We start from the raw sequence: 15663 nt of genomic DNA, 5'->3' as shown, positions 1-15663 counted from the left end.
AAAGGTGACATAACTGTGAAGGTATGGAGTTGTCAAGAAGAGAGCGCAGTGGAGTTTTTAACCAGATTGTTCAAAAGTGAGACGATGCCTAAGGATTGGAGAAGAAGGTGCCAATTTTCAAGAATAAGGGCGAAGTGCAGAGCTGTAACTACAGAGGGATAAAGTTGATGAGTCAAACAATGAAGACAGTCTGGTTAATCAGTTACTGGTATATCTTGTGTACTTCTTATAAATATCTGTTGTGCTTTAACAATAAATAACACAAATCTTTAAAAGTGCAATTCTTTAACACACTCAAACTAAGAAGACAAAAAAACAAAAGATTTGTCAACATAATTGACTGTTGACTTTCATTTATTTTGTGGTGAGAGTAGACGCCCAGCTAACATGTGATTCATTCTGTTTCCTGATTTTTGGGGGAATGCAATTTCTTGGCCTCTGTTTGCTTTGTATGGTATGAATATAGCTGCATATCCTCATTATTTACCAATTCAGAATAAATAAGGCTTTTAGAATAATCGGAATGCTGTGGCACATATGTGGCTCTTTCCCTCAACCAAGTTCCTCATACTCATCTCATTTCTTGTATTCAAATTATGTATTTCTTTTAAAATATTTCTAAATATATTTTTTGGGTATTGCTCAGCCTCGGTGAAAAGTCATAAATAGCAAACAGACCACGGACCTTCTGTGCTGCCCTCTCAATTGTCTTCCAGGCAAGACTTGAGCATGTATTATGTCTTCTTGAGCTTGTTATCCTTTGCTACCCAGTGCTTCAGCATATAATGCTCCTCTGCCATCGGCACCTCCTGTTGAACAGTTTTATTGCTTCCATAAATTTTGCATGATTCACATCAGTAGCTCCCTGTCTCCATTGCACTCTGATACTCCATCTTTCTCTGCACCACCTCACTTGCTCTCTCTGGCTGTCTCGGAGTCGCGGTGAATGTCTGATACACAGAAACGCTTCACATTTCAAAGGTAGCTACTGGGGCTTGGGGATGTTTTGTCACTTATCTGTATGGTTTCATCATTTCTTACAGGTTCAGCTCAGGTCAGTACTTGTTTCTTGTGTGATACAAAGAACTTCTTCAGTGTCCTTTAGTGTTCAAGCCTGACGAGATTAATAAATCTGCAGAAGCTTACAAGAATAGGCAATCTGCTATGAATTAACTGACAGAAAGAGAAAGGAGGACTTAGTTGTGGAGAATTTTTTTCAGTCAGGAGTTTTAGTTTTGTTTTAGTTTTTTTCTCATCACACATCTTGTCAACACGGCAGCACTTATTTTCCAGTTGACTCCAGACAGTCGATTGATGGTTTACTTGTGAAAAAACCCAAAGAGGCTGAGAACTAGAAACCAACATGAAAGTCCTTCGATGACCACTTAGGTTGGCTCCAAAAGTGGGTGAATCCCCTTAGATTCTCATGTTAAAGTCATAGATAAAAAAACAAAACCAAAACATGTTTGTGGTCTCTGTACAGTAGCTATTTTTTTCTTTTGCCAACAACTGTACAGGGAGTTAAGTATAACAAAAAAGAGCTAAACATCCAGAGATGAACACCTTATCTGGTTATTTAGTTTTCCTTTTGGAGAGACATTAATATCTGTAACATTATGCGCTACAGATGCGCTGCTCATTGGTTCAGATGTTTTAAATGGCCTATATTTACGTTTCCCTGATGAGCAGCCTCTTGCAGACAAGTGACCCAAGACAGCAGCACAGTGGAAGTAATTCAAAGTTTGTTGAAACGCTTTAAAACCTCTTCAGGATGGAGTTTAGTGGATGTTTTGGATGGTGTCCTCACCCTCAGTCTCTGAGCTACTATTTGTCTATTTCTGGCTTAAGTAGAAGGAGTTTTGGATCAGGCGTGACTCATGAGTTGAATCCCTTTGTTGGTCATAGACACATAAACTGTGTTTTTATTGAATTTTGAAGTCAACCTCCAATATCACAGGAAAATGCCCACAAAAAAGAAATCAGTTGGATGACTGTAAGGCATTGCTGCTCTATGAGCGAGTTAAGTTTGTTTTTTTGTATTTAATGTTTAAATATGAACATTACTGATGATTATTTGGTAAAGGTGGCATCTTATGTTCCAACTGATGCCTTTTTGTTTTCCCTTTCTCTGTTTCAGTCTGTCCCTAGTTTGAGGTTTTGATGTACAGTCTCTAAGCGGGGTGTGACTGCAGGAGCTCTTTGTAAATTTGTGTTCAGTGCTGGAGCTATAGAGATGAGTGCTGTCTCTGCAAGAAACTGGCAACCCAGTAGCATCAACCACAGAATGGGACAGATAGGACAGCAGGGGTGTGTGTGTGTGTGTGTGTGTGTGTGTGTGTGTGAGAAGGATCAGACAGAGCCGGCTGCTGTTCAGCTTCAACAGCAGTGGAATAGCAGAGGAGGGATGCTGACTGCAGAGTCGCTCCATTCACTCTTCTCTGTGGAAATGCTGCCAAATTCACTCTCACCTGCTGTCTCGAGTATGTCTTTGTGAGTGCGTGTGTTTATGTGTGTTTGTGCATTTTTTTAAACATTTTTTTTTGCCTTTAAATATGCTTGTGTGTGTTTATGTACCTGTGGATCCCTGTGGCAGAATTGCAAACTACCCAGCATTCGTAGCGGTATCCAGTCATCTTCCCCCTGGCAGCTCTATTCCTGGCATGTGACTGGTCAACACAAAAACACATAGACAAACCCAAAACACACAAGCAGACCCACACACAAAACCACACACGTACAAACACTTCTGTAAATATGATTTTAAACGGCTTTTGAATCCTTTTTGATCTCCAGTCAGTGGAAATAGTGTTTTTGAAGTCTTTCTGCAGCTGTGACTCATGTCTCATCTAGAATAAGCCGCTTTCTTTGAGACTCATTTATGGCATTCAGCTCAAAGAGAGATTAACCGGCATGCATTTAATAAATTAGTTCATGTGCTATCATGGAAGACAAGACGTTGTGCTGAATATACTAAAATAATGTATCCTTTACCTTTGACAACTTTTTTCTTACAAATGCAACCACAACAGTTCACACAAAAATAATATTTTAGGGTAAATGTGATTTTTGCTTTGCAAGGTAAAAATGGTGTGCATACTCCTAACTGGGGCCACTGACCATGCATGGTTGACTAAAACAGCATTACAGGTTTTTAAAATTAAGTGGAGACCATGCAGAGAAATGTAATAGTATAGAATGTAGGGGGTCAGTGAGGTACTGAGGGTCTTGCAGGTGAGGAGTCTTTGAGGTTGAACCCCGATAAGCTTCTGCAGCATCATTTGTCCTGTTCATGTATATTTTTTAAATGCATCAGTTTGGATTTGTACAATGTTGAACAGTGTCTCCTGAATCTCTGGGCCTGCCTTAGGTTTTTACAGTGCTTAGATGCTGACCAGGCCCTGGGGGGTTGGTGGTATTTGAGGGATTTTAAATAATATTTTGTGTTTTTGACTTTTATATTTACCATATTTGGGAAAGAGAGATGATTTTTTGGCTTTTAAGACAAAACACTATTCAATTCACCAAATAATGAAATATTTAATACCAGTGCCACACATTCACAATCGCTGTGATCCCACTGCAGTCCTCCCTGATTTTGCTCCATCTGTCAGTTGAAACATGCATAACAGAAAAGAATGAGGTATAAAAAATTACTTTATTTCTGTTGGTAGAATATTCTGTATAGGATCAGTAAGCAGGTTTATGTTCAGTGGAGGTAGTGTTTTGTGAGTGTGTGTAGCTACTAGCCTATATTTAAAACTAGACTTAAAGTAATTATAAAAGAGATAAATTAATTTCAGTTCATTTATGTCACCTTTCATGTATCTTTAATTTAATTGCTTAGCTTAGTTTTTTTTTCTTCTTGACAATGAAAAATATAATTTGACAAAGTACGCCGATGTTTTGCAGAATCGCCAAACAGTAACGTTTGTTAGGTGAGTGACTTGAAATCATCAAAACACCAGATAAATCTGCATTTGGAGAAAGAGTTGATACTTCACATATTACAAAGAAGAAAGTGAAAAATAACATCCTTAGATAGAACTGAGAGTCGGTTAATTAACAGCTTACTGCAAGTGTGAAAGCCATCGCTTTTATATGTGAGTAATATTAAGTGACAGCAGCGTGTCAGGCTAAAACAGATGTGCACTTGCACATCTGTACTACTTGGGCAGCACTATAAGCACTTATATATACACATACATTATAATCATCCACTATATGATGTCTATATTCTGGTCTGCAGGCCAATCAACACATATGGTCAATCAACACGCATTCCTGAATGCGTTTCATATTCAGGAAATCCACTGGAAATAAAGGCGCTGCTGACCATATGTGTGACCTCTAATTAAATCATAGCAACTCTTTCTGAATTGGCCAGCATGAGGAACTGAATCTGAATCAATATGTAGTTAAGAATTGACCAAAGTGATCTTTTAATAACCATCTTATTTAGGAAACTATTTCCAAGTTTGCCAAATCTGCATAGACTTTATTTAGATGGCTGCTTATTATAAGGAATAAACACCTGAATATGGATCTCTTTTTATTTATCTATTTATCTATTTGTAGATGACAAACATAGCGCTGCAGCTACAGTATGTGTGCTTCACTTCTCCTGCAGCTGATGATTCCACACATCGTGTGCCTACATTGCTGAATTGCAAAGAATTGTTTAGTTGGTGTTATGGAAAGAGATTTTTTATTTACTGTTGGGCTATCATTGTATGATCTCTACCTTACAATTTAAAGAGCTTTGAGCTGACTGCTGTTATGATTTGGTGCTTTATAAATACAATACATAAAACAACCCTGCAGTGTACTCTCTGAGTACAAAAAAGTATTTGTATCAGGATTGATTTTAAATGTAGTTAACGTGATCTTTATGCAGAGCAGCACACGTCAAATCTGTACTGGTATACATTTAATGTTCTTTTTTTTATTGATTGATGCCCCCAATGTTGCAGTTGGATAGCTTATTATATTATAATCTAGCAATGGCATATTTTAGTGGTGATTTTTTGTTTAATATAAATAACCTAAAACTGCACATTAACAAAATAAAAGCTTTAAAACATATTTTAATATAAGTAGAAGTAGCATGCATATGAATGAGTAAGTTACTATTGGCAGTGATCACTGTGGTTCATTATAGAATGGAAACGAATGAAGAAAAAGGGGGAAAAATTATTATGAAGAGCTGTTATTTACAATGCCTCATTTATAATGTTGCATTTAGCTGTACTGAATTTTTTCAGCTCTAAATACCTAATTGAAATATATGCTGTTATTAGCTTAGACTTACAGTGGAAAAAGTGTTTACCCTCTTCCTGATTTTCCTTTTTTTTTTAAATGGAAACCAAAATGTAGTTTCTAAGTAAATGCGTTTATTTTTAAGGGGAAAGAAATCCAAATGTGCATGACCCTGTGTGAAAAGTGATTTCTGAAAAACTGAGATGAGCCTTTATTTCTTTTGCTCAGCAGTGATTTTCTTGGAACTCCATGCAGGCCATTTTTGTCTCTTTGTTATGTTGGAGTTATGAATACTGACCTTAACTGAGGCAAGTTAGGCTTGGAGTTCATTGGGTGTTTTTGCTGCACTTTTGGGGTAATTTTGGTTGGTTGCCATTTGTGCATAATGGTCACTGTGGTTCGCTGGAATCCCACAGCTTTAGAAATGGCATTATAAACATTTCCAGACTAAGAGATCTCAATTACTTGTCCTCTCATTTGTTCCTGAATTTCATTGGATCACAGCTTGATGGCTGGCTTTTGGGGATCGTTTGGTCTATTCCACTTTGTCAGGATGGTCCTATTTAAGTTTCTTGATTGAGAGCAGGTGTGGCAGTAATCAGGCTGGGGTGTGGCTAGAGAAATCAAACTCAGCTTTCTAAAGATGTAATACACCACATTTAATACATATTATAATGGGGAGCAATCACTTTTTCCACACAGGGCCATGTAGGTTTGGATCCCCCCCCTTAATAATAACCACCTTTATTTAGAAACTGCATTTTTTGTTTACTTGTATTATCTGTCTCTAATATTTAGATTTATTTGATCAAAGTCCACAAAACTTTATTTATCCCCAAGGGGCAATTAAGATACATGATACCTTGCCAACCATACATACAATACACAAACATCACATTGGGGAGACAGGTCAGGCTAGGGTAGCACTGGCCGGTCGACCAGACGAGCAGCGACCAAAACCGAAACCATAGAAAATGCACAACATGAGGAAACACGAGGAGAAAGAAAGAACTCCCCCAGACTGAGCTCCAACAGGGAGATCAGTTTGAGAACAGAAAAAACCCACCTCAGCACATAAATCATCACATCTCACAGCGTAGAAGACATAAGCTTCGAAGTCATTTCGAGGGGGTGGGGGCTGGAGTGTAGGTATGTGTCCGTGTACATGCGTATGTGTGTGTGTGTGTGTGTGTGTGTGTCCCGTGTTCAACTGAGAGAAAGTGTCCCTTCACCCGGTTAAGCAAAAGTCAACAGTCTTCGGTTGACGCAGGTGGCCTTGAATGAGGGGAAGAATGTCACAACACAGTCCTATTATCTAAGGGAGAATTTTGTTATTCCCGTCAGCTTTTGCCTTGAGCATCCAGTTGGCGCCGGGGGAGGGGGGGGCATGAGATGAAGATGGTCTGAACCAGCTCCAATCAGCCAGAACTCTGTTATTGTGGTTTCGAATTGGTAGATGTCGTTCAATGTCCTCCATCGAGAGTGTCGCCAGACACACAACGATTGATGATCTGAAACGTTTAAGTGTGACAAACATACTAAAAAAATAGGTAATTAGGAAAGGGGCAAACACTTTTTCACACCAATGTATAAAATTCAATAAGTGATGTAGCAAATTATATCTGACCTTTTTCTCCTTGTGCATCCTGCACATGTGCTGAATCACTCCTGATGTAGATAATGTGATACAGTGTGTTTGGACTGAAGCTGCAGCTGGCATCGGCATGTTGCTACGCTGCCAGGATGAGCCATGCTAAAGGTAGCTGGCTAATAGTTATTGTTTTTGGACAGGCTTCTGACGGCTTTAGCCGAGATCAGTGTTGTTAAGGATTGCTGTTAGGTTGTGGGGCAATTTTTTGTGTGGTGTTAAAGCAGGACATGGTACCACATTTGGCTCTAGTTCTCTAGGCAATCAACCAATGCAGGTGAGTTTGCATGCATTCCTCAAAAACCCCAAAGTGCATTGCCTGATGTTGGTGATGCGATTCATAGGTAGAAGGCTAATGGCTTGAACAAAATGGGAGTGACAATCTTTTGTCGTTTATTAGTTCAGTGGCAGGAGCAAAAAGCACAAACATGAACAAAAGTAGCACACATTAGTTTGAGATGCACTTCCCCATGTTTTAAAATGCAATCTATTTTTTCAGTTACTTTACATTTTAGATCAAATTCTTTTGCCTTCAAGTGTGCATGAAATATTTTCCAAGTCTTCGTAAAAGCATTCATCAGATTTTCTAAAGAGCTTTTCAACTGTAGAGGTAAAAGCATTTCATTTGTGTCTGCATGATTTTCAGTATGTATGTGAATGAATTTCACTTGTCTGTGTGAAATGTCCAGATATATAAATGAACACATTTGATTAGTATGTGAGGAAGCTTTTTGATAACACGTGTAAAAGGTTTCACTAGTTTATGTGAAAGTGTTTCAGGTGTGAGTGCATGGTTTTCAGCATAGTGTGCGAATGAATTTAATATCTCATGTCTATATTGGAGATCATTCAGAATAATGCCTGTAATGGTCGCATTAGTTTTTGGTGTGATACCTGTTTCATTTTGTTTTTCTTCTTGATAATATTGTTGTTGATATTGTTATCATTATTATTTTACTTTGCTACATGTAAACATGTGCTTTTATTCTGAAGAACTGAAAAGTTGAAATTAAAGGGTAGTGTCTTTTTTTGTCTAACCTTTTTCTAACCTTATCATCTAATCATCACATCACATAACCAAGTGAACAGTACAACAGCAACATGCAGCACTGGTGCAACTGGTGATTGAATTGGAGAATGACAAGTGTCATGACCTAACATAGCAAGTGCTGAGCAGTTTTACAGCCAGTGTTTGTATAGCTATCAAAATTCAGCTTTAAAAAAACAAAGAAACACCGACCAAAACGACAAAACACAAGAATGGTAATGTGTCTTGTTTAAGCTCCTTAATATTTAGCAGAAATAACATTCTGCTGGTTTGGAAGTCCAACTGCACAAAAATCATTTATTTATTTTTTTAACCTTTTTCTGCAGAAATGAAGTTGCATTGAGTTTTGTACCTGCAACCCTATCGGGAATAAGACAGAGCAGACCAAAGTAACGTAAAAGGTTCATTTATGAGTCAGGTTTTCTGACTGACGAACATACTCGGCCACCTTCTCACCTAAACACACATTCAAACACATACTGGCAACAGTCTGGCTTTTTATTGTGTGCGTACATGCGGAGGCAGTGGAGTGAGAAATTGTACTCTCTTCAGGGGCTCACAGAAGTCATGGGAAATATGATTTATATCAAATTTTTTGCTAAGAGATCAGGTTTCTTTTTTCCCCATTGCTTATTTTTGTGTTGTCAGCATTTGCCTGATGTGCTTTCTCCTCCATCCATTTCATTCATTCATTTATTTATTCATTTTCTCCCCCTACTCTTGGCACTTGAATACGTCATATTATGTGGATGGACCGGATGACTTAAGTACTTATTTTACTTTTAGTGACAATATATCTGTATTAAAAAGATTCAAAAAATATTTTCCATTTTTACTGAAAGAGTCTGTCTTAATGAAATGGTTTATTGAATAGTGAATTCTGAGAACTCCTAACCTAAAGAGAACTATAGCTATATTTAAGTGGTAGAGTTAGCTTCCATATCATCTTTCAATAGAGAGTAATATCCTGTGCATTTAGCACGCACTGAATCATAAGTAGACATTTAGAAGACTAATATAAGATAAGATAAGATAAGACTTTATTGATCCCACAATGGGGAAATTTTTGCATCCTTGGTCAGGTCGTCTGGTCGTCATCATGATGTCTGTGCAGGACAAACGTGGATTGTACTTTATTATCTGAAAAGTATGATAAAAGAATGCTGGTTAAACAGATCTTATTGCCACATTAGAAAGACTGAAACAAGTTTCAAGTAATGTTCGATCTTATTTGCATGATGAATTTTATTAACAGCTTACTGGTTGAAAACTCATTTTGATACAGGAGGGAACTGCGGGTCCATAAGAGGGAAAACATACCTGTGTTATATCTGCCAGGTTGCTGTATTTAGTCATTTCATATGGTGGGCTAATTAGGTTTAAACTTTCACAGTGTTTCAGTTTGTTAAGGAGGAATTCTAGAGAATCTATTAGCTGTCAGAGTCAGATTGTGTACAAATTTCCTTTGTTGCTGATGTTTGCTTCACTGTATAATCCAGCTCATGCTACTACGGTAATTACATTTTTCCATGAGTATATTTGTCAGCAAGTGAAAAATATAGTAGTGTATTTCTTAAAGTAAAGATAATTTTGGTTGAATCAGTAGTTTTTAGTAGTATTAGTGAATTCTGACTAATAACACTTGTTACACTGGGGTGTGCCAAATGTGTGTGTTGGGGGATATCTGGGTTTATACAGTAGCTATTAAATATATGGATGTTAGGTAAAATGCAACGTATGTTCTGTCATAATCAGTTGTTTTTCAGTCATATATTTTGCACTACATCACTGAATTACTCTGTGTGGAAAGCAATTTCTTACAGTACTCAATAAGTTACTTTTGCAATAATAAGCTGGTCTGAGAGGCATTGTCACTACTCCTTTTGTTAATGGTCTAAGATCAGGCTCTGGCTGCTTGGCTGGGATCAATATGCACTCAGCTTTAAAACCACTCTGGATTTGTCACTGCTAACTTTGTGCTGGCATGCTGTCAATGCAGATATTTGCAAAGTCATATTAGCAGCACCTACAGTATACCAGGCCTGGGCACAGTTTGCACTTTACAAAAGTTGCAGACTCAACTTTTCAAAAGTTACCGACTTCCCTAACAATTTCCTCATCCCTTCTGAAGTCAGCTAACTGTAGAATGAGGATAAAAGGGTAATGTCAGGAACTGCATTTCTTTATTCTTTTTTTTCTTCAGTTGCCATTTCCAGTTGAGCTGTGGCTAGGGTTGGAAAAGTAATGTATTACATATGTAGTCCCAATCAAAAGTTTAAGACCACTTGAAAAATCGCGAAAAATCCTATTTTGCATGGTTGGATCTTAACAAGGTTCCAAGTAGAGCTTCAACATGCAACAAGAAGAAATGGGAGACTAAACATTTTTTTCAGCATGCAATTTATTGAACACAACGCTTAAACTAAAACAGGCTGTTTTTACTCAACAGTTTGATTCTCAGATGACTGAAATTCTGCAAAGAGAAACTCAAGACCCCATCACACGTAAATCAGTACTAGCCACATTACTTTGAACTGCATTATCAAATAGATTAGCTATGTGCTGTACTGAGAAATGTTAGGTAGACTTCATTGAATTACTTTCAGTGTTTCGTGGCTGTGAAACTTAAATAATTTTATTGAGAACATGAGGTGAAAACTGATTAATGCACATTTGTAAATGAATTTTTTACATGTTTTTACACTGAAAGGCCACCTGTCCTAGAGTGGCCCATATGCTGTGAAGTGATTGCTCTTATACCACCCATCCATTTTCTTCTCAGGGGTCATCCCAGATCAGTTTATTAACGCAGAGAAATTCATGCCTACAGTCAATTTACCCATTATCCTGAGATGCATACCCTTGGACCAGGGGAGGGAGCTAGGGTACAAACAAATAGAACCTATGCAGGGATGTGGTGAATATGTAACCTCAACCCCTTTTGGATTTGAATCCAGGATCTTTTTGATTTTGCCGCTGTCATGATTCGTCTTTGATTTAAGAAAAAAATCTGCATGCGTTCATTGGAACCATGATATCTTTTCAGGATAGCAGTCCAATCATTTTTAACAAAGTAATCAGAAGTGGAACCTCTAAATTTTGCAGACTTAAAAGCAAAAGTAGCACAAAACCTAAAGGCAATGAATCTGATCACAACAGTTAAACTAATCAATATCAAACTACATGATCAAGTAAATGGACTCTTACATTGTTTTGGGCCAAGAAAAAGGTTTGTGAAGACTAAGGATTTAATATGAAGATGATGTCAAATGTAACTTGCTTTCACATGGTGTGGGGTTTTCTTTTGGAAAAAAAAGTTCTACCAACTAATTATTGAATATTTGTCAGTAATGTGTTAAGAGAAATCAAAATAGTGCTAAAACTGCAGGATACAGCCACTGATTCCAGAGTACTTTTGGATGTTTAACACATTTATTCGCTCCAAAACAGGCCTTCTTGCCCTAGTCGGAAGTAGGAAAGTAGGATGTACAATCATGAGCTGGAAATGCTGTGCAATTGTCAAATGGAACAAACTTATTTTTATTTTGTGCTCACATTTTACTCGAAACCACACTCATTAGAATTTAAATTGTATTTAATTTGTCTCACTGAGCAGTACCTCAGCTGAAATTTGAGTTCGTGCATACGGTTTTGTGGACAAACGGCTGGACTAGATTCTAGTCTCGGCACTCATCAGAACATGCAGAGCAGAGGATTTGTCTGTGCCTGCTCTGTTGGAAGCAGGGTGGCTTTTTCTGCTGAGGGGATTACAGTAGTTTCATGTTTGTTTAATCAAAGGAAAGAAATAATGGTGCAAAATTGACTTTGTTATACTGTGAGATCTTAAATAATTGAACTTAATTCTAGCATCAAGTGGCAGCCAAAGAGGTTGCGCTATGTCTCTGTTCAAGTGTCTTAATTCAGCCTTTAATTAGGCCTTTGAGATTACAGTTAGACAGCGGGGGCTGAGAGGGCTTTTCTGCTTCTTCTGTGTTGAACCTTGTGTGTGAAGCTCTCAGATGATTGCAGTGTTCAGTACCAGCCTCCAAACCAAAACAGTACTTTTCTGTCTGTTTTTCTCCCTCTGTCCCCTGTTCTTATTCTTTAAGAGCCACTGGCAAAATCAGTGCGACTAGATGAATACATGTTTCTCCTGGCTGTGCCCTTTGTGCGCCTTTGTTGGCTGCCAACTAAATCAATATTGTATGAACAGCAGGGTGACCTGAGCCTGCGCTAACACACCTGTGATTTGTCTATTATCTCAAGTCTAAAAGCCACTTCTTGTCAAGATTCTGTTATCTTCCAGAGCCGCGCAGTTCAGTGTGCATCTCTGAAAAGGTTTTCTATTTTTCTGACCGGTCAATTTAATTTAAAGTAATAGATTGAAATTGTATTTTGTTATTGTTTCTGTCTCACCAGTTGGCATCTGTTTCTTTTTTTTTTTTTAAGTCACAGAATGTCAGTTCAACTCAGCCTTCTGACATTTAAGCTCCCCTTGTTTTTGTGCTGTAGCAATGTTTACGTGTGCTACTTTGCTTTTGCTCCGTATAAGCAATCGAACCGAGCGCTCTTTCCAGGCAGAAGAGGAGAGGGAGGACTAGAAGAGGTTGCTTTCCTCTCATTATCAGTGTCTTGCCTTTACCTTGACCTGAGCTCACCACTGGTTTTATTACAGGCCCTGTCTCTGAGCCAATCGGGAAGAATAAGAACAAAGCACAAAGTCAATTCAGCTGGAGTGGGACACAGTAACGAGTGGCTGTGTGTGAATGTGAACACACACACATACACACTGAACTACAAGGGTGCAGAGAACGTTCTTGTTTGTCACTACCTTTAGGAGCTGCATGCAGAAGTGATTTAGTGTTTAAATTACAGGCTTGGCTCCATGTGAATTATCTGGCGACATCATGCTTTTATACAAGAAAGTAATTAAAAAGATTAAACTCACCAAAAAAAAGGCAACAGATAGCTGGCAAAAGTCAAATTTTACCATCCACACTCTTACCACAGGGCTCTATCCTCTTTTAAAGTTGGATTTTTTTTTACATCTTGTCATTGCCAAAAGTTTTGAGAATGACCCAAGTTTTGATTATCACAGTTTTGCTGCTTTAGTTTTTGTGATGCCAATTTGCGTAAACTCCAGAATCTCAAGAAGAAACAAACAAACAAAAACAATTTATACTGCAGTTCAGCACTGCAACATGAGCACCTGTTAGCATCATTTCAGGGATCCTCTCATTTACACAGGTGCTAGTGGACAAGGCTGGAGATCACTCTGTCATGTTGGTTGAGTCTGAATAGCAGACAGGATCCTTTAAAAGGAGAGTGGTGGTTGAAATCATTGTTATTTTTCTCTGTTCACCATGGTTATGTGCAAGAAAACTTCATAACTTTGCATAAAAAGGCCTTGTCCAGAAAGACTGTTGCTGCCAGTAACACTGCACTCAAATCGACAATTTACCGAATTATTGAGAACTTTAAAGTAAAGAGAGAGGTTAAATTGTTGTGAAGAAGGCTTTGGGGCACCCAAAAATGTCCAGAAAGTGCCGGGACTGTCCCTTAAAGATGATTCGATTATAGGATTATGGCATCACCAGTGCAGAGATTGCTTTGGCATGGAAGCAGGCGGGTGAGGGTTGGCACTTTGCAAGTTTGATTCAGACTCAATGGGCCAAACCAGACACTTGCTTCAGGCCACAGTGGGTGCTACGTTCCCCTAAAAAGGTCCAGGGGATTAGGGAAAGTAACAAAAGATGTCCAGGTTGGAAAAAAGACAAGGAGGCAAAATGGTTAAATTAACAGGTTTTATTAATGTTTCTATTAGTAACTAAACTAAAAGAGACGGACAAGCCGCTATCACCTTTTAAAGAAAGAAAACACCAAAACTCAGGTGTTGGTTGATAAACTGAAAATAAGTCAAAAAGGGTTAGTACCAAAACACACTCCTCTCCACAGAGCAGGAGCAATCAATCACCACACACACAGCTCACTAGCTGCAACACAACACGGCTCTCTGGCACTACAGCTCACCTTTCTCTGGCCTTAAGTATTCCTGATTGTTAATGGGAGTGAGCTGTACAAAAAAGGTGGCACCTAAGGCTGGAGAGGTCAATTTCACAAGTAACAGTGGTCACATCCACTGTAGACTGCAGTTTGGTCTCTTGGTTTCTCAGTGATGATCCTTGACATGAAGGTCAGTGTGACAGACGATGATATGTGCTCTCTGTGCAGGTTTGAAACCATGCGGTGAAATCACAGATGCGCATGCGCAAGTGGTCAGAACAGGACCTCTAGGAAAAGATCTAAAAATAACAACAGCAGCGCTGAAAGCAGTGCAACAATGCCCAAGATGACTTAATTTGCATTAGGAAGCGGGAGTGGTCTTCATATGGACATTTGACTTTGACATGGACAGTGCTACACCTGTCAACACAAATGGTACATTACACTATTTTTCTTACATTTGTAACACACACTTTCATATTTGTTGGTTGAGACATTTTAGTTATCCATAATGACTTTGAGAAGCTAATGGGTTTCTAAGAAATGCACATTGAAAGAGTCCTTGGCTGAGGCAGTCTTTCCTCGTGTTCATACTTCTGCTGTGAATAAATCTCCTGTAATGTACTGCAAGATGGAAAAAAAATGTCTGTCTTCATTCTGTGTAAAAATGTGTAAAGAGGTTGAGCTGAAAAGCTGAAAGAATAATATTCTACAATTGGTTGAACAAATTATTTTATTTCTGCTCTTCTGCTAGAGTTTGAATTACAGGATTAAACATCCCACAGAATGAGGACATCATTTACATTTCTTTCTTTAACTTTGAACAACATGGGGAACAAGAAGATTCTGCGTCCTTTAAAAGTCCTGATAATTTTAACAGTGACCCTCTCATTGCATGGATACAATCCTGACCAAACACTTTCTTTGCAACTGTTGGGAAATGTGTCGTGTTTGAGTGAGCGTTCTCTTTGAAGAATGCATTAGCTTAAGCTCACTTTTGTCCAAGAAGAGGGAAACAAAAGAAATTAGTTAAACAAGAGATATCAGTTCAATCAGAAACTAAACAACTGTTATGATTGGGAATGATGGGAATGATTCAGAGCTGCAAGATGCCTTGATTTTCTTCCAAAGAGATGAGTGATTTGTCCTTTCCTGTGTTTTATTTTTTCATTGCCATTTCTCTGCTTTCTTATCCATTTTAGCTGCCTTCTTGCTTCCTCCCCACACTGTTTTCTTTCTGCCTCTATCCCTCCTACAACTCACTTTGTCTGCATACATTTACTCATCTGGAACATTGTGAACGACAATGTTTGAGGATTAGTGTGTTTATATACAGTATGCATGTCTCATTGCTGTGTGCTGAGCAGGTCCATTGCAGTAGATGAAGATTAATGTCTTGCTTGAAGGGCACCTCAGCATTATTTCCACAAGTTGTCATCAAGAAATTGCTGGTTTTCTGTTATGTCTCTTTGATATCAAGAGTTTTCAAAAACCAAACTTGACACATCTTTGCTTCTTCTCTTTCTCTTTTTGTCTTTACAGCATGCAAGTGTAACAGCCATGCCAACGTTTGCCACGTCAACACAGGAAAGTGCTTCTGTACCACCAAGGGCGTCAAGGGAGACCAGTGTCAGCTGTGAGTGTGCCAACCCCGATCTAACTAAAATAAAACTTATTTAATCAGTCACTTTAATACTTTAATATATGA

At 38.3% G+C, this 15663-nt stretch overlaps 1 protein-coding gene across 2 annotated transcripts in view; it reads left to right on the top strand.

Moving 5' to 3' along the window:
* The window catches only part of atrnl1a (attractin-like 1a), a 329857-nt gene that overhangs the window by 104362 nt on the left and 209832 nt on the right, over positions 1-15663 (top strand). For both annotated transcript variants that reach the window (XM_086258788.1, XM_086258787.1), the window contains one exon: positions 15498-15591. In XM_086258788.1, coding sequence (XP_086114914.1) covers positions 15498-15591 — 94 coding nt within the window. The remainder of the gene's footprint in view (positions 1-15497; positions 15592-15663) is intronic.

Source organism: Aulonocara sp. 'chitande type north' Nkhata Bay, linkage group LG13 (genome assembly GCF_057382095.1).
Source record: "Aulonocara sp. 'chitande type north' Nkhata Bay isolate Kocher_YH1m ecotype deep benthic linkage group LG13, A_spYH_male_GT1.1, whole genome shotgun sequence".
NCBI lineage: Eukaryota > Metazoa > Chordata > Actinopteri > Cichliformes > Cichlidae > Aulonocara > Aulonocara sp. 'chitande type north' Nkhata Bay.
Note: the sequence above shows the minus strand (reverse complement) of the source record. Positions and strands in the feature narration are given on the sequence as shown.